The sequence below is a fragment of the Opisthocomus hoazin genome, chromosome 13 (genome assembly GCF_030867145.1).
Source record: "Opisthocomus hoazin isolate bOpiHoa1 chromosome 13, bOpiHoa1.hap1, whole genome shotgun sequence".
Lineage (NCBI taxonomy): Eukaryota > Metazoa > Chordata > Aves > Opisthocomiformes > Opisthocomidae > Opisthocomus > Opisthocomus hoazin.
This window is the reverse complement of record NC_134426.1, coordinates 18,025,960-18,048,415: the sequence shown is the minus strand read 5'-3', so window position 1 is coordinate 18,048,415 and position 22,456 is coordinate 18,025,960. Positions and strand designations below refer to the sequence as shown.

General features: G+C 48.3%; 1 protein-coding gene across 1 annotated transcript; it reads left to right on the top strand.

Annotated features, from left to right (window-relative positions):
* The first annotated feature begins 414 nt into the window (after positions 1-414).
* On the top strand, positions 415-21,443 carry FBXO21 (F-box protein 21). The gene is made up of 12 exons (XM_075434637.1): positions 415-653; positions 3,780-3,915; positions 6,256-6,350; positions 8,470-8,591; positions 10,379-10,525; positions 11,376-11,509; positions 11,761-11,897; positions 12,721-12,897; positions 13,760-13,892; positions 16,516-16,706; positions 17,709-17,866; positions 20,840-21,443. The coding sequence occupies exons 1-12, from the start codon at positions 415-417 to the stop codon at positions 21,016-21,018; spliced, it is 1,848 nt and encodes a 615-aa protein (XP_075290752.1). The 3' UTR covers positions 21,019-21,443.
* Positions 21,444-22,456: the final 1,013 nt, after the last annotated feature.

The following is a 22,456-nucleotide window of genomic DNA, read 5'->3' as shown; positions in this document are numbered from 1 at the left end:
CCCCTCCAGGCCCCGCCAGCCCGGGGCAGACGGGCACAAGTCCAAGCGCTTGGGGGGCCCACGGCCCCCGACCCTCCCCCGGAGGACGGGAACTTTGCAGACGCTCCCTGGGCCCCGCCGCTGTTCTGGACCTGGACAGGCGGCGCGCTCGGCTCTGCGCCGCCGCACTTGGCAGACGCCCCCTAGCGCCCACTCGGGGAGGGCGCCGCCCCGCTCTGCGCTTTGCGCGGCGGTGGCACTTGGCAGACGCTCCCTAGCGCTTACCCGGGGTGGGCGTCGCCCTGCTCTGCGCTTTGCGCGGCGTCGGCACTTGGGAGACGCTCCCCGGGCCGTGCCTCCGCCTTCGCTCCGCGCCGGAAGCGGGAGACGCTCCCTAACCCCTCCCGCCGGGGGTCGCCCAGGTAAACATCCAAGATGGCGGCGGCGGAGGAACCGGGCCCGGCGGCGGGGCCGGGTGGGCCGCGGGGCGCGGCGGAGGCTGAGGCCGCCGCCGGGATGGGCCTGACGGACCTGCCGGGCGAGCTGCTGGAGCTGATCCTCTGCTGCGACGTGCTGGGAGCCGCCGACATCGGCCGGGTGTCGTGCACCTGCCGCCGGCTGCGGGAGGCCTGCCAGCCCCGCGGCAAGGTGTGGCGGGAGCGCTTCCGCCTCAGGTGGGCACCGCGGCCCGGCCCGGCCCGGCCCTGGCTGCCGGCTCGGCTCGGGGGGCCGGGGGGATGGAGCGGGGACGGGGCCCTCGGTGCGCTGGGCCTGGGCGGGCCTGGCTGCTCCCGGGGAGGGGAGGCCCACCCTCCCCCCCGGTGCCGATGTCACTGTCGCTGTCGCTGCTCGTCCCGGCTGCACAAGGCATGCGCTGAGCCCCTCCCGGGCTGGGCGAGCCCTGCGGTGTGGGCTGCGGGTCGGGAGGCGAAATGCCGCCGGCCCTGCCGAGCGGGGGCTGCTGCGGGGCTGCCTCTCCCCCGGAGTCCCAGGGTGGGCCCAGGCGAGCCCAGGGCTCTGGGGGGGGGAGCTGCGCCTCTGGAGGCCCTGGCTCTGGGGGGGGGAAAACGCACGAGGTCGAGGGAGGTTCTTCTTTCCCTCTACGCTGCCCTGGGGAGGCCCCATCTGCAGTGCTGCGTCCAGTGCTGGGCTCCCCACTTCAAGAAAGATGAGGAGCTACTGGAGAGAGTCCAGCGCAGGGCTGCGAGGATGAGGAGGGGACTGGAGCATCTCTCCTACGAGGAGAGGCTGAGGGAGCTGGGCTTGTTCAGCCTGGAGAAGAGAAGGCTGAGAGGGGACCTTAGAAATGCCTCTAAATGCAGGGTGGGTGTCAGGAGGACGGGGCCAGACTCTTTCCAGTGGTGCCCAATGACAGGACAAGGGGCAACGGGCACAAACTGAAGCAGAGGAAGCTCCAGCTGAACCCGATGAAGAACTTCTTCCCTCTGAGGGTGACAGAGCCCTGGCCCAGGCTGCCCAGGGAGGCTGTGGAGTCTCCTTCTCTGGAGATATTCCAGACCCGCCTGGCCACGGTGCTGTGCCCTCTGCTCTGGGTGACCCTGCTTGGGCAGGGGGTTGGGCTGGGTGACCCACAGAGGTCCCTGCCAACCCCTGATGTTCTGTGATTCTGTCTCTGGAGCCCCTGGCTCTGGGAAGGGGGAAACGTCTCTGGAGCCCCTGGCTCTGGGGGACACACACATCTCTGGAGCCCCCAGCTCTGGGGGCATGCGCCCCTGGCTGAGGCCAGATTTCCCCCCAAAATGCTGTCCCAGGGTACCCAATGAGGGCTTAGCTGCATTGTAATCGGTGAATTTGTTAATCAGTGGAACTGTTAACGCTTTAGCTGGGAATAGAGCATGAGCGTTATATTGCTTGTACTGTGCTGGTTGCAGCAGTCCTAGAAACACCGCTCCTTCAGTGGGAGCTGATCAGCTGCCTGCTATTGTCTGTGCTTTGGCACAGGAGAAGCAGCAATATCGCTTCCTCTAACTGCCAGTTGGCTTCTGAAATTTAGCATAACTCAAAGGAGAGGATTATTCTCTTCTCATGGGTGAAAAAGGCTACTGGACAATTGCAGCTTCCCCAAGTCACCGAGCCATGGCTTGGGGTGGCTGGCCAGATGCTTTCACCAGTTCTGTGGCTCTGATTGCTGAAGCGAACCTGCAAGTTTAAAAATGGTTCGGGTCCAGTAGCTGCGACTGGATGTGGTAGGTGATGAACACATGCTGCTGTCCTCCTCTGCCTTTGATAACAGAACTTTTGGGAGGAGTTTGCATGTTGACCTTGTCGTCCTGGCTGGATTCCATCGTGAGTAGTTGCACTTTATCTTCCTAAAATTTTCAGTGTAATTTCAACCCAAGAAATTATGCTTTCTTATCCTAAAACAAATGATCGTAATCATTACTACGACGTGGCTGCATTTCAGCGGTAGGTGAATGGCTAGAGATCCGTCAGGAGAGAGTTTGTTACGGAATGTGGAGTTATCTGGTTAGTCTTTGACTTTATTTTGTAACTGCAGCTGTGGGGTAGTTTTATTATTAACCGGTAGCAAAATATCTTCTGTGTGTGGATGGACATAACTCTGCGTTTTGGTCAGCTGGTAATCATTTCTGTACCAAAGTAGTGATTTAAACATTTCATGTTCTCTGTATTTATAAAGTTAAAAATACATAGATATAAAAAAGTCTGTCCGTGTGTGTATATGTATTTAAAAAAAAATATATATAACCTGAAAAGAACTGACGGCAGTCCTTGTAGTTGAAGGACAATGTTTTGTAAAAACCAGTAATAATTAACTGATTTTCAAAATGTGCAATAAACCCCCCTGTGAATTACAAGAGGCCTTTCCCTCAGCTTTCTTACCCTGCTGTCCAAAATACCTCCATCTGTGCTGATCATTCCTCGTGTTTCATACAGAAATGATCCTGGTATCTCCAGAACAGTCATGGGTATTGCTGCCCTGGTGTCTATTTTATTGCACAGGGCTCCGTTGTGGCAGCAAATGCCCACTGTATTAGAAAAGGTGCTGCTGCTAACAGCCCCCTGAGCATTACCTGGAGTTAGGTTTTCAGTTGAACCTTGAAACGCTTCTTAGGAAGCTGCGGAATGTGTTTTAGCTTTGGGACTTTCAGACTCGGTAAAGCAGGTATAGCTCTCTTTTACAAGAAAGGTGTGTGGGTTTTTTTTAAGTAATTATCTCTTGTATTAAAAATGAACTGCAGAAGCATTTAGCTGTTGTGAAGTTTGACGTCAGAATTCTGTTTTCCTCCAGCAGATGTTGCCACCAGCAAGGGCAATAGAGGGAGCTCTGTTTTGTGCATCCTTTTAATTAGACCCATAAGACAGTAGGAAGAACACAGGACAACGAATTCTTATTCTATTAGACGACAAGTTAGCTTAAACATGATACATCTTCAGAATAGCAAACTTTTTGTTATTATAAAACTCTGTATCTCTTCTGCTAACGATGCCTGTGTTTATCTTGCAGAGCTCTAGACGAAATCTCAGAAGTGTTTAGGATATTTAGAAACAAGCTTTTCAAAGTTTCCTGTTGGCAGGCTTCAGGAGAGCTTAGTCTGAATAACCATTAGTGCGCAGATGAAGTCAGCTGCATTTATGCTTCGATGCTGGAGTCAGTCATTGGATTGATTTCTACACATACATTGAAAGATGTACGGTGTCTTGGCAGTGTCTCACCTCCTCGGGTCACGTGGTTACAGTAAGCGACATTTTACAGTTCTGGAGGTTCTCGGTGATGTTGAAGTACTAATGAACCTGTTCACTTATGTCTTGTTGTGTAGGTGGCCATCACTGCTGAAATACTATAGCCACACAGATGGTGTTAGCTGGCTTGAAGAATACAAAGCACGGCACAATGCTGGTCTAGAAGCCCAGAGAATTGTAGCTTCGTTCTCCAAAAGGTTCTTTTCAGAACATGTGAGTCGTCTTCTCTGTGTCTGTGCAACAGCCTAGCTGCGTGTACAGTACTGCTTATTAGTTTGCCTTGCCTCTCTCTTCACGTCTTTTCAGCTATGGTGTGAGAAAAAAATCTGTATTTCCTCACTCTGTGTGAAAATGCTACATCACCAGCCAAAAGGGGAGAGACAGTTCAGAACCCGCAGGTGCAAACTGCCTAGAGTCCAAAGCGCGCTCTGCGTATCGCACTCGGCTGTCCCCCTGCAGCTTTAAAAGCTCTTTGCTGCGTGTTCAGTCCTGGCTCTGGGAGCTGCTGAGGGACCGGTAGTTTGTTGACACATACCACGGCCTATGAATGTACCTCACGGCAGACCTTGTGCAGGGATACGTTCTGTGAGCCGTCAGAAGTCGTTTGAGAACAGGACCAAGGCACAGTAGGTTGACTGAATTGGAGAGTTTATTATCGAAGTTCGATATCCAACCATGACACCAAGATAGTTTTGCATTCGGTGTGAAAAAGGTGAAAATGTAGTTGTTCAGAGACACTTACGTGCATGTGGAAAAACAGCTATTTCATTGACTGTTTGCTTAATTGATGGCTGAGGGTTGTGGCTCTTTGGGTCAACCTGAAATTCTGTGAAATAGGCGTAAGTACTGCCTGTAACTTCAGCTGAATTAAGAAGTCTACGCAGGAGGCTCTGTGGCTCCTTTGCAGATGTGTTGTGGTCCGGCAGAGGGTTCCCCTAAGATACAGGAGACCCGTGCTGAAATCCTCTTGCCTGGTTGTAAGCAAGGGCTGGCACCTGGGTTTCCACCCCTGGAGAAGGCAGCCGTGGGGCCAGGAGGGCGTTTGGAGACGCGTCTCTCTCAGCTGTTCCATTTTGGACTGTCCCACTGCAGCAGGTAGACATCTGACCATGGAGAAATGTGTGTCAGGACATTAACCCAGGCCAGAGGCTCCTGGATTCCTACTGCTTCAATCACGTCTGCAAAGACAGTTGAGAGACCGTTCAGCAGTACCCAAAGGCCTGAGAATTGGGATCATCTCCTGCGGGGCTAGAAACTGCAGCTGGAGTCCCTGCGTAGAACTGAGGGGAAGAGACTTTCAACCCAGTTCCACTAGATCCTGCGGAGTGTCACTAGGCTGCAGGGTGATGGGCATCGCTGTTTCCTTCCTCACTTGGCCCATGTCCTATATTGAAAAGCTTGAAAGCAAAAAGATTTCTTACAGTTCAACCAAAGTTGAATTCTGGAAGAAAATAGCTGGGACAGTTAGTTTTCTTTCTGGTAGCTGGTGTCGTGCTGTGTTTTGGATCTGGGATGAAAGTATTGTTGATAACATACAGAAGTTTTTAGTTGTTGCTGAGCAGTCAAGGATTTTTCAGCTTCGCATGCTGGCCTGGCCTGCTGGGTGCATGGGAAGCTGGGAGCGTTTGCAGCTAGGACAGCTGACCCCAGCTGCCCAGAGGGACGTTCTGTTCCGTATGGTGTCACGCTCAGTAAATCAGCTGGGGGGGGCTGGCCGGGGGGCAGTGATAGCTCCTCAGGGATGGGATGGGTATCGGTCATCGGGTGGTGAGCCATTGCACTGGTGCATCACTTGTTTTGTAGTAGTAATAATAATAACAACAACAGTAATAGTAATTATTATTGTTGTTATTATTGTCCTTAGCATCTCTTCCTTTGCTTTGCTAATAAACTGTCTTTGTCTCAACCCACGAGCTTTTCCTTTTTCCCATTCTCCTCCCCATCCCATAACAGGGTAGGGGGCTTGGGCAAGTGGCTGTGTGGTGCTTAGTGGCCAGCTGGGATTAAACCATGATGGATACATCAAGTGATTGTTTTAAAAAATTCTCTTCTATCAACAAACTGGTAACTGGGGGTTAGTGCTTGTCATTATTGCCTGATCAGATGAGGTTTTTAAGCATGGGTTTGAGGCTGAAATGAAGGCTCCTGCTCCTTCATTCCTTCCCCCAGGAGCAATCTGCTACACTAGGGAGGATTTTTAGAGGTTCAGTCAACCACAGCCAAAAGTTGATTTCACCTTAAAATTACTTTCAGCTTGGGCCCAGCCTGCACAGGATCTGGTGTGCGTCTGCTGGCCCATGCACCTACTGTAGGAGCCCCGAATTCCATAGGAGATAGCTCAGATTGCTGTAGGGTGCTACTGCGGCTCTGAGTGGATACTTGTAATAAATCCATGGAGTGGAGGCTATGAGTGGTTGGTGAGCTGGACATTTTTAAGGTCTTACATAAATCTAAAAAAAATAGAACAAAATTAGTTTTGAGACCTTATATGAAACTACGTGCTTTTGGAAAGAATCTGTTGTGCTCTGTGTAATTCATTGTCTGGTTTGACAGGTGCCCTGTGATGGATTCAGTGACATTGAGACTCTCGGGTGCCCAAGTCATTTTTTTGAGGATGAGCTGATGTGTATTCTTAACATGGAAGGAAGGTAAGAAACAGAGGAGTTATTGCAGAAATGGAAGAGATTTTTCCGCTTTTACCGGTTAAAGGAGAATGGTACTGTGGTGAGTGCCTGACCTCAGCTTCTGTCACTCTGATAAAACAACAAACAGAGGCTTACCAGGGATGGGAAGTATTTCTGTGTGTTTAATTACAGAAAAAAATTAATATTCCAAGAAAAAAAACAAACATGTAAACTATCCTAAAAGAAGAAGGTCCTCTGGTTTTGTGTTGCTGTTCGTTGCTTGTTTCCTTGCCAGTTTGTGGCGTCTCTCGGGACGTGTTCCATGTACCCTCTTCTCTGCAGTAGTTTTGGCTTAGGGACATCCTTATGTTCCTTTTTTATTTAAACCTGGAGCAGTTTGCTGAACTGGTTTGTGGGATGGGCCCGCGGCACCGGAAGGAAGCAGGGGTACTCAGTGAGGATTGCCACCATGAGTCCTTGTGTCGTCAAACTAAAGCCTTTTATTTTTTTTTTCTTTCCCCTGTTCTTGTTGCTTTTCTTAGCTGTAGTAGGTTGGTACCGTGTTTTTTTCCCCAAATAAGCAGGTGGGTTTAAGTCAGCTATAGCAAAATTTGCAGTTCTGTAAATTGTTCAGAGAGGTGAAATGCCAGGCAGGTAAATAAAACTTGTGGGTTTGCATCTGCCTAGATATTCTCATTACCATGGTTAACGCTGGGCAAGATGAATAAGTCACTGCTTTATGTGAAGGCTTTCCTGCTGGTAGCGTATAAACCATGCTGATTTTGCTGTGATATGAAGCAGCGATAGATTGCTCTTAATGGAGTCTAATAGCCTTGATTAAAGGGGCTGTTGGTAGAGCTTGAGAAAACATAACCGGAATGGCAATCATCTCATTTTTGCTTTTTCACATCCATTTTATTACCTTCTCTATTTGAACTGGGACTAAACATCTCTCATTTGACAACTGGTTAAAAAGCTTTTGAGCCTTTGCACTGGCCAAATGCCTCCCCATAAAGCAGAATTGATGCTAATTACAGCCTGATTAAGCTGTAGTCATTGCCATTCAGGAGCATTAGGCTAAATCATTTCCCTGGAAGATATCCCAATAAAGCAGTTGTCCCTATTGAGCATCCCAGTTTATTGGAAGGGGATAAAGTGTTAGGAGGTTTGATTGTTCTCCTGTCCGGTAGGATGGACAAGGCTGATTTCACCTGCAGTCTGGAGGAGAGGAAATGTGAGCAGGGAAAGAGGGTTGGAAACAGGACTTGTTTTAAACACCTGGCAAGGACAGAGCCTGGGAATCATCAGAATTCTCCCTTTGGGTTTTTTGGGAGCCAGGGCTTAGTGCCGTTCCCAACTATTTGGTGTAAAAGCGCTCGGTGAGGTGCTGGGTAACCCATTGCTAAAGGCCGGGGCTTGCTTAGATACAGGTGGTTTGAATACCTCCCAGTTGGTCTGTTGCATTGCAGGTGACCTCTTAAACCTGGCCTGGATAGTAGACAGCTCTCTGCTCCTCCTGCTTGGGCACTCTGCCTTCACGTGTTAAGTTAGAAAGTGGAGGGGCTTTACTGTGAAAGCTGTAAGGTTTCGGGCTGTGGGATCTACAGGCCAACTGTTGATCTGTTCCTGCCTTTTCAGAGCAACAGAGGTGTTCTGTGGTTTGTTTTCTGTTTTTCTTCTGAACACTGTTGGGCCTGCATTTGTGTCCCTCATCAATTTCTTTTTAACAGTGAGAGGATTTTTTTCTGATTTTATTCTGGAGGGATCCGGTCAGACAGAGGGTAATGTTTTGTGAATAAAATACAGGATTTTAATCAGATACTCCTGAGCTACTTTAGTTAGGTTCTGTGTTGATTCCCATGATACTGTGTCTTCTCAAAATGGTGTATTGGTGCTGGCATAAAAATTGGAGATGATAGGAGCAATGTTTTGCAAGTGTCTTGTATTGTGTTTTTTTGTTGACGAGTGTCCTCTTAACATTTACCTTTTTAGTTGACTCTTGGGTGATAGTTGTGTGGTCAGTCATCTTTAGAAAAGCAGTAGTCTCAACTACAAATCTATATTCACTGGAAAAGTTAAACCAAATGTTCACCCTTAAAGTGCTGGTTTAGGGCAATACTGCTTTTTGTATTTAAATGTGCAGGAAAGGTCTAACCTGGAAGTACTATGCAAAGAAAATTCTATACTTCCTACGGCAACAGAATATATTAAAAAACCTGAAGGAGTATCTTCAACGCCCGACTGATCAGCAGTCATTTTTGGAAGGTAAGTCTTTGGCAGAAATCCTGTGTAGACCTCCTAATGACAGCTTTCCTTCATTGCTGTTTTACTTGGAGAGCGCCTTCCTTGCTTGTGTTTCAGCTAGCCCTTGGGCAACAACTCGGAATTACGTATGGATTGTTGATGTACCTGAAATCCTCAAAACCTTGCAGTAGTAGCGTAGTGTTGCATCAGAATGTCAGGGTTACGTGAGCTTTGTCAGTGCTGTCTGCGTGAATCTGCCCATGGACAGGTGACCTGAAAAGCGGCAGAGAAAATGTTAAAACACTTGCACCTGAATCTTGAACAGTGTATTGAGGAAATCAGCAGTGGCTCGGCATCCTAATTAGCTGACGCTGCAGAAGCATTTTAACCGTGGCGCGCGGGCTGAGTATGGCCTAACAGAACAACTGATCTGATTTCGAGTCAGCTCCCTGCTGCCTCCTTTCCCGAGAGCTTCTCACATGAGGGCAAGGAGCAAGCTGCAGGCAGGGGGAATTGGTGTCGCTGTGGCTTTCTCTCGAGAGCTGTCTGACTGCTGGACCGTTGGAGCTGTGCGACGTAGAGCTGGGGAGTGCATGGAGGTCCAGTCATGTGGTGGGAAGGCACATGCACCTGCTGCGAAGAAACAAAAGGCTTTTCTGCAATTCGTGTCGTCAGTCCGGTGGATTATTCTCTGCTTCAAGCTTCCTATGGAGAAGGTGGTCTTCAGAATGGGATGAAACTTGCCAGTGTCTGTAGAAGAGTCTCTTACTTTTGATACAGACCTCAAAAATGGTGTAGGAAAGAGTCTCTTAACACCAAAGCTAGTTCCTGTTAGTGGCAGTAGACTTTGAAGAAGGGACTGTGTTAGTGTGAGAAAGCCAAAAGTGGCTTTTTCTGGAAACAATCAAGGCAGTGAATTATGTGACTTAATCACATGGGCAAAAAATACTGCATTTCTCTGCCACAGAGGTGCTGTTAGAGCACCAACAGGTAGTCTTTTGTGAAACTTCACCTGGTCAGCATGGAGAATACTGCGGGGGGTGGGGGGAGAAGACGCGTCCTGCAGAAATCCTTCAATACAGGCCTGTCGTGGATGTGTTAGTGAAGCAATGTAGGAACCTGGAAGAGATACGATCCATGCAAAATTCTTGGAAGTGAATACAGTTGATTGCAAAGGTTGAACAGTATGAAGGCTGTGGAAAGAGCAGTGGTGACAAGATGGCAAGGAGGTGATTCTGAGAAAGGGCTATTTTTTTCCTGCAGAAGTTTTACAGAAGAGGCTTGGGCAGAAGGAAAATGAAAATCTGATCTGTTACAGTGGGGATTTGACATGAAGATGGAGAGCAGGCGTGGAAGAGAGGAATGTAGCAGAAGAGGGAACGATGAGCAAGAATGATAGCTATGGAGGATATGGCAGGAAGAAGTCAGAACTGATGCAGAAGTGAAGTTGAGATTGTTTCACTCTCTGAATAAAAAACATTGCACATTGGGAGGATGCCAGGAGGTGCAGTGTGACTGGAGAGATGGCTGCTTAAGCCTGGTCTGGCAGCATACCTGCCCAACCTACAAATCTATTGCTTTCTATTTCAGAATGGTGGAGAGGGAAGTACTGAATTTAATTGGCATTTATCACGTCAGCTTATTCTTTGCATTTTACCTGACAACTCCAATATATGACTGCAGATTTTAAAAGGAAAGCTCTTGTCTTCTGCTGCAATTGCTTGCTGCATGCCTGGAATTTAAAGTAGATAAAACTAAGCAAAGAAAAAAACTGAAGTCCTGTTTCTTATATAGTTTGTTTTTTCCAGGTGCTGTTTTAATTGACCAATACTGTAACCCACTGTCAGACATCTGCTTAAAAAGTGTCCAGGCACAGGTGGATGATATCACAGATAAAGTGCGCAAAGTCCTGCGGACGAAAAACCCAAGGCACCCCAGCTTGGCTTCCAAGGCAGGTACTGTACAGAAACATATGCTTTAATGCAGAGCATCTCTGGAGGCCTCGGCAGAGGCAGACCAGGTGAAACAGCTGTTGAATTATTGCAGCTTAAAGCTGGTGTTCTTTATCCCCTGGCAAGCATATTCTGACATTTGCTTAAACCATCATTCAGGAAACAGCCATTTGGTCAGTCACGGGAACTCAGTAGCCCAGGGTTGCCTGTCCCTCTGATGCTGTCTAGGCAAAAAGGATTGGCAGGGGAATTCTTCTTTTCCCCATTTTTCCCTGAAGCCTTAAGTAGTCTTCATGTGTAGCGGAGCTGTGGGACAGGGGATCGACCTCTTTTCCTCTGCAAGTCTCAAAAGGTCAGCAGCAATGGAAAAGATTTGTGCCTTAACATCTCCAAAGGTCGGGCAGCGTCTTGCTCCTTGTTTTTTATAACCGTTACCTAACGTTTGCTGTCTTTCAAAGAGAGAATGAGCGATCTGTCTGTATCTGTATAGCCGGAGTGGCCAAGCTGGGACTCCAGAGCGGGGAAAGCACGCTTCCCATGCCGGAGCAGCGTGGCATGTCCAGCTGCCGTGCAGTGCTGGTGCAGGGTGGTTGGGATCCGGTCCTCCAGCCCTGAAGGGAAGCGTGGCCGCAGCGTTGCGCAGCTGGGGTGCAGGGCAATCTGCTGAGCCAGGCCACGCTGCGAGCAGAGCACTGGGGCTCTGCCGTGGTCAGCTCCAGCCAGGCTCTTGACTGACTTGAGATGAATCTCTTGTGTTCTCAACCCATGTGAAGAATTTTGATATGAGGTTCGTTGCAGAACGGCTAAGTACACTTGTTTTCTCAGTCTTTATTTCTTTTCATGTTTTTTTTAGGAGAGGTTGTGATTCCAGAAGTGGAGCTTCAGCGGCAGGTACTTGATGCTATGAATTGTGTCCTATACGAGCAGTTAAAATACAAAGGAAATGAGCTGGATTACTATAACTCCCTGAATTCATACATTCACCAGGTATGTATATGTTAGGTGAAAAAGGAGGCTGCAGGGCTTGAGATGTTCTATTTGTGGTGTTTCTTTGTCTGAAAGTAGTCAGACAAATAATTCTCTCTGAAAATCAGCTTGCTGTAAAGTCAGTATGATGTGATCTCTTAGTGCGTGTTCTGTCAAGTTGGTGTATTTTCGTTTGTGAAATCAGACCTTGACGGGGGTTGTGTTTTGCTTAATATCCCACATATTTTTTTTATCACATTCTTATCCCCCAGGTTTTGATCCGCAGAACAGGAATTCCCATCAGTTTGTCTGTGCTTTATTTAACAATTGCCAGGCAACTGGGAGTCAAACTTGAGCCAGTCAACTTCCCTAGCCATTTTCTGCTGCGATGGTGTCAAGGAAAAGAAGGGTAAGTGATCTGCTGAATTTTGAAGTTCTGTCCACAGTAATAAAAGCCAGAAAGCATCTGCAGCTCCAGACCTATTCCAGAATGTTTGATTATTTTCTGTCTGTAATTATAACATGTATGGAGGAAAGGATCAGACCTCTAAAGAAGTTTTCCCAGATCTCAGAATTGCTGCTGGTAAATGATATCAGGTTTCCTGAGTGTGAAATAATAGTAACCACGAGGTAATGTTTCTCTTATTTAAGAAGGTTACGAAAAACTGACAATAAGAAAGAAGGTGCTGATGTCATGTAGGCTTTCATACAAAACACTTGCTGGAGATCATTGCTGTTGTTCTGTGCATTCATTGAATTCTCTGAGTCAGTGCAGGATACATCTTTGACCAGATCATGATCAATTTACAAAAATCTGTATTTTGTGAATGACACCAGCAGTCCAGCTGGGAGCGATGGTTTTGTCTACGTATACCCCTTTTGGCACTAGGCTTCAGATGTCGTATGCATGGGCTGTGTTACACTTCCCAGTGCAGTGTCGTAATATAATCTAGCGATAGATACAGCAAACCTGAAAATATCTGAAGCAAAGAACTGGCATGATGGAGTGCAAATGTCCCCTTAGTTTCTCTGTCTTTCCCAATGTATGTTTCTCTGAAGAAGAAGCTAGGAGGAGGGAGAAGGTAGCAGGTAATCTCTGTTTAGGAGGGAGCTGAGGTATGAATGACACTCTTAAAAACAATCTTGAAAGTGCTGAGGGAAGAACGGAAACAGGTAGTCTTGCTTTACCACAAGACCCCTCATCACAATTTAGTTTCCCTGTTGTTCTTTAGAAGCACAGATATTTTTGACTACACCTACATCGACGCCTTTGGGAAGGGGAAGCAGCTGACGGTGAAGGAGTGCGAGTACCTTATTGGCCACCATGTGACTGAGGAGTTCTATGGAGTGGTGACTTCAAAAGAGGTCTTGCAGCGTATGGTGGGAAATCTCTTAAACCTTGGCAAGCGGTGAGTTGTAACTGAGGGTCATCTGGCCCGTAAGGCCTGTGGAAAACAGGGCCCCAAGTACACTGTCTGCGTGTCCAGTAGTGCTTTTTCACAGTATTTGAGTGAGTGCTTTAAAAAGGTCTCAGTCACCCCAGGGGAGCTTGAAAATTCTGTATGTCGTGTTGCATTGTCTGGTTGCCTTTAATCATTCGCAGCAGTATTGTGTGGAAGCAAGAATATTTAGTAAAGCTGGTTCCCCTCACGAAAATGGACAGATCTTCTTTTTTCTTTGTGAAAAGGGACAGTCTGCTCTTCCCTTAAGAGCAGAAACCTTCATCATGATCTGGTAAGCGTAACCCACGTGCTCGAAAGAGCGGTTTCGAAGGTACTGTTGGTTTGTAGAAAATCTGGTTTTATTTTCAAATACCCCTGATAATCACTTTCCCAATTAGCTGTAGATAGACATCATGGAGTGAAAGGTTAGCGGTGGACTTGGTAGCGCTAGATTAACGGTTGGACTCGACGACCTTCAGGGTCTTTTCCAACCTAAATGATTCTATGATTCCTTCAGGTGTATTAAGCTAGGGGAAAGCAGATTTCGAAAGGCAATGACTTGGAGAGTGAGTTCTTGGTGTAGGGTCATTTGACCGAGCAGAATACCAATGCAGTGGGAGGGTAGAGTCCAACCATCAGTTGTATAGTGTTTTTCCTTCTGAGCAGGCTGTTGGATGTGAGGAGTGAGGGTTGGCCCGGAGTCACTCTTACTGAATGGGCATGCCTGTACCTGTAGCATCGGTTTTGGTGACTGTCCCTGTACCCGCAGAGCACTGGGGGTAGGGGTTGTAGAGCTAGCCTTACAATTGAGTTTCTTTTTTGCTGGCAGAGAAAGCACTGATCAGTCTTACCAACTCTTGAGAGACTCGTTGGATCTGTACCTGGCCATGTATCCGGACAATGTGCAGCATCTAATGCTCCAGGCTAGGTTATACTTCCACCTGGGAATCTGGCCAGAAAAGGTACTTCGCCACTCGGTCGTGTGTTTGCTGGTAGGCTAAGCGCTGTTAACACTAGTCTATTGATTTCTGGACTGTGTCAGCTTGCGTTACAGTCTGCCACGAGTTGTTTCTGTAATAAACGCCATCGAACGAGTTATCACGTTTCAGAGAATCAATTTCTGCTATATGAAGCAGGGAAAAGAGGAGGATTCTGTCTTGCTTGCCCTAGGGGAGACTTGTGAGCAGCCTCGAGCCTGGGTCATAATTTATGGTTTACTGCCCAAGTCTGACAGTTTATCTTACAACCAATACTGTGGACTTTCATCTGTAAGTTGTGAGAGCATTCTTTTTGGTTTATGCCTAGATTACGGTAGTGGTGTTAAAACTCTTGCTGGACTCATGAAAAAGGAGCAGTTACCTTATCAAAAAACTTGTAGGAAACTATCTTTTATAAATACAACCAAAGCTGTTCTCTGAAACCTTAGCCACACCATCAGTGGCTCTTGTGAAAAAGCAGCTTAAAGAAGAATCCCAAGGATGGGAATGCTACTGTGGCCCTTAGCCTAGAAACTCAAGTTCTGCCATCTTGTGAACGTGGGAAAGAGGGTGAAGACACCTACAAGTTGTCTGAGTTGTCGTCCGTGTCTTTCACTGAATTTGAGGGAGGCACAGGGAGGAAGCAGGTAGCTTGGAAGCTATTGTTTTTCAGTGTGTCACAACAGCAAAGAGGTGTTCCTTTTCTACTTTAATTCCTGTACCGCTTCAGAGAAGCCCACACGCTTGGGCAATGCCTGTGCCATGTCCAAATGGGAGGTTTGGGTGAGGGGGCAGAAGTATTGGCTGAACAGCTGAGCAGAAAGCAAAGCTCTTCCTACCAAATGAACTGAAGCTCAGCGCTGCTGGAGAGGCTGCCTTCCTTTTGAAGAGCAAACTGTGCTAAGCTTGCCGTTCCTTTCTTGTGGCAGCAAGTTTCAGGGTCGCCACAGAAGAACCAGCATGAGCTAAGAAATTGTGTGCAGGGGGGACTTGCTGGGCTGAAACAGCAACCGTAGGTAAATAGGGGACAGCGAAGTGAAGCGCTGAAGTATCTTCCTTACCCTTTCTGGCACTGAGTGATGTGTTTGTACGGCGCCACGGCTTTACCTGCTCGCGTTTTGCTGCCCCTCACAACAAGTAATACAAGCTGGGTTTTACATGTCGTTTCTCTGCACCACATCGCCAGATGCAATGAAGATGTGCAAAGTCGGACTGTTCAGTATTGCATCCTCGTATGCATCCAGTTGTTCCAAGCTATCGGGCAGGACTGTAGCGTGTCAGAGAGCATGCTCGATGTCTGACGGAACAGAAGGTACCAGATTTAATAGAGGTCCGCCAAATTTATGGGAAGTGGTACAAATTCTTACAAGTCAAGCAGAGCTAGCCAGACAGTTGTCCTAAATGTTTGCAAATAGCAGTAAATTAAATTGCCAAGAATCTCTGGTAGCTATGGTTGTTGTGCTAGGCCTTCCCCTTTCTGTGGATTTTTCAGGATTTTCACATCTTGTTTAAGATGCCAGCCATAGAAATTCAGGTGGCTGAGAAGCCTGAGCTGTGTTTCTTCTTCTCATACCTAATTACTCACCTGTTCTTCTGAATTTATTTTCTTCATATCTTGACTGACATTCGTGCTCGATAGCCTGAGATTTCTGTTCCTCTGCTGCTGCTGCTCTGACCTTAGTGTTGATCAAAACTTCCAGTGTGTGATCAAGGAGACAAACCTTTTGCTAGCTGCTAAGGTGTGTCAGGTTTTGGAGCTGTGGCAGCACTTGAGGTATTTGAAGGTGGAATGGATGTATCTGTCTTTTCCCAACCTGTTTAGACAACAGTTTTGGTAAGGGCAAGGAAGGAGGTGGGGGGGGGGGGGGAAAGCCAGTAATACTTGCCTTGCCTGCCTGTAACAAAGTTGGCAGCAGAATCTCTGATCATGTGCCCGAGGGTGTTGATAGGCTGGTATTCTGGATGTACAGGGTCTGCTGTTTTGAGAGTACTTTCAAGGGTAGTGTTCTTCAGCCATCCTGAGACAAGCAGGTTCGCTGCGTCTTGTTCACTATTTCATGGTGTAGCACCGTTGGCGTTACTTGCATTTCCTTCTGTGCTGCCTGATTTTTTCTCTGCCAGGCTCCCACAGACGTGCTGAGGAACTCTTTTAAACTAAAATGTTTGTTCTCAAGTACGGCAAAAGTCATCTGGAATCATTTCACAGCAGCAGTGTGGGAGACCAGCAGCAGTATTCTCTTAACATCTCAGAAACCTTGAAGCGGTCTCATCAGTGCCCTGTGGTCGCAAAATGTGGTGCGGTTAGCTTGTATGGCTTATTTTAGGGAGTGACTTTACTCAGCAGTGTCCTTCCTTGGAAGAAGGGAGCTGTAGAAATAGGAGAGGACTGTTGGCAATTTCTGCAGGCTAACCAAATGTGAAGAACTCCTTGGGGAGTGTGCAGCTAAAGCAAAAGTTCTCAGTCCTGTGGGGAAAACTTTTGTGGCGGACCTCTAGGCCTCAGCACCTAGTCCCAGCTAACTTGAGAAATGTGTCTATCTGTGTTTGTAAGTGTTGGGCCGCTGTAGAGACTTGTTCTGAATCTGTCCTTTTGGTTTGGTTGCTGAAGGTTCTGGACATCTTGCAGCACATCCAGGCTTTGGACCCGTCCCAGCATGGGGCTGTCGGGTACTTGGTTCAGCATACCCTGGAGCATATCGAGCGCCGGAAGGAGGAGGTGGGACCCGAGGTGAAGCACCGTTCGGATGAGAAGCACAAGGAGGTCTGCTTTTCGATCGGGCTGATTATGAAACACAAGAGGTGAGCTCTGCAGAACCTTCCCCAAATTAGCAGGCTGTGCTGTAACAACGGGTGCAGAAGCATTTGTTCTGACAGTAATGAGATGTGCTTTTATCTGCCGAGGAGGTACCTGAATGGAAAATGCCAGGCACGTGTATCTGTGCCGTGTACCTCAGAAAAACGGGAGCAGTGCTCTCTGTGCTTGGAGGGAGCGAGGGTGTTCACTGCTGTTTGCTTGCAGAGAGAGGTTTGCGAGGTGACTAGTCTGAGTCGTCATGTATCACACAGGTAAAATTTCCACAGAGCTCTTGAAGAAACATCAGTAATCAGTTAATGTGGGACCGTGGAGCAGAATCGGCTTCAAAAGAGGTTGCAAGATTCCTAAGACAGCTGATGAATCTTTCCCTGCGCTGTTATTGCCTCCTCTCCCTGCACTGCACAGGGGCTTTGTGCTCCTGTCTGCACTGCTCTGCCAGAGCAATGTGCCAGCACGGTGTTGCTTCGGCCGCTCCTCCAGCTCAGCCAGACCTCTGGAGCGTAGTTTAAGGGCATCAGCAGTGACAGCTGTAATACCTCGTGATTAATTGCATAAATATTCTGAAAATAATGATGGCTTTGTTTCTGGGAGTTCCGTGTTGGGATTAGCACGCCTATGTGTTGGGCGCAGAAGTAATTGCACAGCACAGTGGGGTGGTGGATTCCCTGCCCGTTTCTTGTTTGCTGTTCTCCTGGTTGCTGACTTCCAGTCTCTTTCCCAGTCTCGTTTCTTGCTCGCATTTGGTTTTGCTTTGTCCTCAGCTGTTTGTTCCTGTCTGTTTATCCCGTTGCTTCTAGTTATTTCCCCACCACCACCTCAAAATACACACACAATCTTTTTGAATTCTTTTTTTTTTTTCCTCTTGTCCTCTGCTCCTGGTGCCAGCTCGCAGGAGGCGCCTGTCCTCTTTGTGCTGTATTAGTCTTGAGGAAAAAGAGCTGGCTCTGGAGTTTTCATAGTGTTTGACGTGCAATTTTTTTTATTAGATATGGCTATAACTGCGTGATTTATGGCTGGGATCCCACCTGCATGATGGGGCATGAATGGATCCGGAATATGAACGTCCACAGCCTTCCACATGGCCCCCACCAGCCTTTCTACAATGTGCTCGTGGAAGATGGCTCTTGCAGATATGCTGCTCAAGGTGAGCAGAAGTCTCCTGTGTTTATTATCTGTTTAGAAGTGCATTAGGAGAAAAGGGTGCTTAAGTGATTAGCTCTGAAGTATGAAACATAAACTGTTAGTTAAGGTCAAGGTAGGGAGGAAAATGAGCTTGAATCATGGCCTGCTTTGTTTGCTCTCTATGAAATCGGTACTGCTGGAAGTGAACATTAGGGACCACTCTGGTGTAACCTCCTCTTGCCCAAGAAATGTGTTTTGGATGTGATTGATTGCTGCTTTTGAAAGAAGAAATTCAGCTTTTGCTGAAGTCTGAAGTTCTGTCAGCAGCTCTTGCTGTTTGAAATTATAGCTGTGCTTTGGGCAGGACCTCAGAATAGGTTCTACTGAGGGGGCACACAGGCTTTGCTTGTCAGGGCATGGTTCTGAGGAGCTGTCAGCAAGAGACTGTGCGCCAAGACCCCAGAGATACCAGGTAGCATGGCTTTTAGGGCCACCTTTAGTAAGAACAGGATGGAAGATGAATGTGTCTTTACAAGTGCGAAGAGGTGTGGAAGTCTATCACCCAGTCTTTATGCCCTACCGTAAGAAAGGAATTTCTTGTCTGATGGTCAGAATATGAGGTTTGGGTACAGGAAGAAGTGTCAAACGGAGCTTCAAAAGGAAAAAAAAGAAAAAAAAGGGAAACTACATCTGTAACTCTGCACGGGAAACAGGGTGTTTCTTTCCCTCATGTTTGTTCTTCCCCCTGCGATGCGGAGGCATCCCGTCCAGCTGGCAGGGCAGCTGCACAGCCTGACTTCATTTTACTGAGAGATGGGGAAGCTGCTGGAGGGGAAATGCTGAAGAAAAGGCCGTTTGGCTCTTTCCCCAGGGGCTGCTCCCTAGCGTGCTCTGGTCCCGTACATGTGAGCAGGAGGGGGTTTTACGGGATGGGACGCTCCTGCCCAGGAGGACCTACTGTTCAGTGTAGGTTTAAAGTGTAGGTGTTTCTGGCTGTCCTGGGGGTTACTTTATATTCAGCAGTCCAAAAAGATGAAGTGGGCACTGGGAATATTGTGGCTTAGCCTCATGGCTCATATTAGGCTGTACTTGGCCTCTCGGAGAGTCTTAAAAATCAAAAATGCTTGTGTGCGGTGGGTTGATACTAAAATATGCATCTCGGTGAAAACTAATCAGGTAATTGTCCGCAGTGCCTCTGCGGCTGAGTCATCTCTTCTATCTTCTGTCTAATTCTTATAAACAAGCGTAATGCCAGCTGATTCCAGAGCACAGGCTATTTTAGCCAAGCTGTAGGTTGACACTCATCTCTGTGCCACCCAAGTGTTTTGATATTGCTAGGGAAAGCTGAAGGGTTTGTCCTTGCTTGCTGAAATCTTGCTGCCTGAGAGCAGAGTATCCCCTCTAAAATACATCCTTAGATGCATTTCATAACTTACTGACCTGACTGTGGGGAGGGAATGATAGCTTTTTCCTGAAAGAATCTTAAAAAAATCTGCATGCAGAGTTTTATGTGGCCAGCTCAGAAGGAACACCAAGCTCATTATAGGTAATTGTACCTCAGTTTGCGTCCGTCCTGTGAACTTGTAGCTGGAACTGAAGCTAGTTCCACAACACCCGTTTCGTGCAGTGGGTTTGGTACCTACCTGTCTGCTCTTGTCTGTCCTCTGCTTGCTTTGCAGCACCACAGGCCCGATAATCTGTGGCTCGAAACCTGCCAGTCAGCGCGTTTCTCAGGCTCCCCACCTAGTGCCAAACTTGCTTGACTCGGTCTCTTCCCCCCTGCCAGCTTCTGTTCCGTCGCTGTGTTTTTCCCTTGCTACACAGCTCACTGCTCAGCCGTGCTTCCGCAGAGCATACTGGAGTGTAAATTGTTTTCCGCAGTGGTGCAGTGTACGAAAAAGGTACTTTGCAAGCCCGTAGGACTGCACCAGCCTGCTGACGTGTAGAAAGCTCTTGTGCTTTTGGCTGCACGCACTGACGTACGGCAGCTTCAGAGAGCCTGTGTGGATTAGTGTGACTCGTATGCCCTCTCCATAGTGAACTGAACAGTTCCAGAGACAGATGGATTATTCCTGAATGATGTTCTCTGCGTCCCATCTTGCTCCCGCCCTGCCTTGTGGATAAGTCAGGCTTTGAGACTTGGGCAGCTTTACTTTCTACCTGTGTATCTGGCACTGTGCTGGAAAAAATGACATCATGCGGGGACTGCTGCAGGGCACCTGTGCATGTGATTTGCTGCTGGGCTGCCTCCCAGTCACGCTGCTTTGTACAGATGGGAGCGAAGGGGCCCTCCACTTGGGTCACCTTCGCGTTTCAATGCCAGTGCTTCTGTGTTGCTTAACTGTTGTGCTTAATCGGGCTGCCTTTTAGTACCAAGGAGGAAAGGGGGTGCTCTGGGAAGGAATCAGCGTGTTCTTCGTAGGGACTTTCTCTTAACCTTGGAAAGTATGGATTTAGAGAAGTTAATTTTGCTTCTTGAAAACCTGGTGACTTGACGTGGTTGAAACACAGGCTGGTGACTTCCAGCAAGAGAGCGCTCGGCTCTGGTACCAGGGCAGCCTTATACAGTTGGCCTCACCTTGGAGCGTCTGGGAAGGATCTCTCCTAGAAACTGGTCTCTCATGGGACTGGAGGGATCAGAGCTGCGTGCCGCAGCTTCTCCCTGTGCCGACAGCCGAGCCCTGTGACCGGCAGAGTGGGAGCAGGTCAGCATCCTGCTGCTCTGACCTCGTGTCAGACAACGTGGTCTCAGGCATAGAGTAGCTTTTGTGCCACTGGTTAGTGGGGTGAGCATCACTTGTAAGATGAGGTTCTGAGAGCAATCATACTGGCATACTCTACATATTTTCCTGTATTAGGGTTTTTTTCTTTGCTTTAAAGCATCGGGAGGTGGCGTTTCTAGAGACAGAAACAAGGCTTGAGAGAGGCGCAGTATTTATTGCTGTGTAGCAGGCCATTTCATGTAGTGATAACTGATTCTTTCCTTTCCTGACAGAGAACCTGGAGTACAACTCTGAGCCTCGGGAGATCCCTCACCCCGACATCGGCCGCTATTTTTCAGAGTTTACCGGCGTTCACTACCTAGCAAATACAGAGCTAGAAATTCGGTACCCGGAGGATCTGGAGCTCACACGTACCACAGTCCAGAAGATCTACAGTGCAGGCAATGAGTGACTGCAGAAGGCAGCGTGAGGACGGAAGCAGCTGGAGTGTAGCTTTACCCTCTTTGCAAAACTTGCATGGAAGGCAAGTTTGGTGACAATCCTTTGGCTTAATGCATCGAAAACTGCATTGGACTTTGTAACTGGTGCTATAGCATCTTTCCGTTGCCTGCCTGCCCGTTCTGGCCCAGAGGCACAGGGACAAGTTGGTAGTTGAGGCCAGGTGTAAGGATCTTGCAGGGACATGCTACTTGTTCTGTGATTGTCTTGCCTAGAAGGTCAACACAGTGAGATCCCTGGTGTGAAAGAAGGAAGAACCACCTCTTCCAGAGAAGGACGTTGCTTGTCCTTGCAGTGTTGTGGGTTTTTTGGTTGGTTGTGTTTTGTTGGGTTTTTTAATGTATATCTCATGCAGGTGATAGTTTTTAATGTCTCTTACGTTTCACTGGTGTCTTCTCTGGTCTGGATTTTTGGTCAAATTTTGCTTCACCTCTGTAGTCTGATTGTTCACAGAGCTGCCGTTCCGATTCTGAATATCCTCGCGGGCCCGGGAAAGAGCCCCAGCAGCAAAACCAGCAGCAGCTGGGCTTCGGGCCAGCGCAGTGGCAACACCGAGGTCCAGCTGGCCACCCCACTGATGATGCAGGCTCTCGTAGTGCAGAAGATGAGCTGCCAGCTCTTTTCCAGGCCTGCTAAACCCACCCAGTCCATGTTCTTACCTTGCTTTCTGGTCTGTTCATTGTGTATGTCCAAGGCAGGACGTGTGGCACAGCCGTGAGTGCTCCCAGGATGGTTTTGAACGTTGTGGCACTGTTTCATGGACACCTTGAGGTTGGTGCCAGAGTGACTTTGATGTATGGGGAGCTTCCACCCACTACCATCTCCAGTCTGTAGGTATTTATGCAATACGGTGGGGTCGTGGAAACTGGCCAACCCTGGAGCTGACCAAACTGTGTACGTAAGAGAGATGTTCAGCACCTGCAGCTCGAGGCCTTCTTCCTTTTTGCCAAAAGAGAACGTGTTTTGGGGGAGCAGGTACTCCGCTGCCCAGAAGGGAAGAGCTTTAGCGGCTCAAGGCACGTGAATTTCAAGATGACTTACAGGCCCAGCCAGAGCCACTACAGAAAAGGTTTTCCTCTGGGTGCGGGTGTTAGGGGTGCAGCGTGACACGGTGTTTGCGCGTATCTTTGGGCTTTCTGGAGCAGTGTCTGGACGAGCTGCAGCCAGCGTCTGCCGCCGCTGTGCGGTTGCCACACAGTGTTATGCCAGAGGGGAGAACTGGGTCCCGTGCCCTGCAGAGTTCGGTGGGTGCTCTTAGGCTCTTGTAGCACTTCAGGTATCGCCACGTGAAATCACACAGCCCTCGCCTTCAGAACACGCTTGCACTGCATGCCGTCCCGTCGACGTACTGAGCACTGATCCCATGTGAGAAATAAACACTGGGAGCCCGG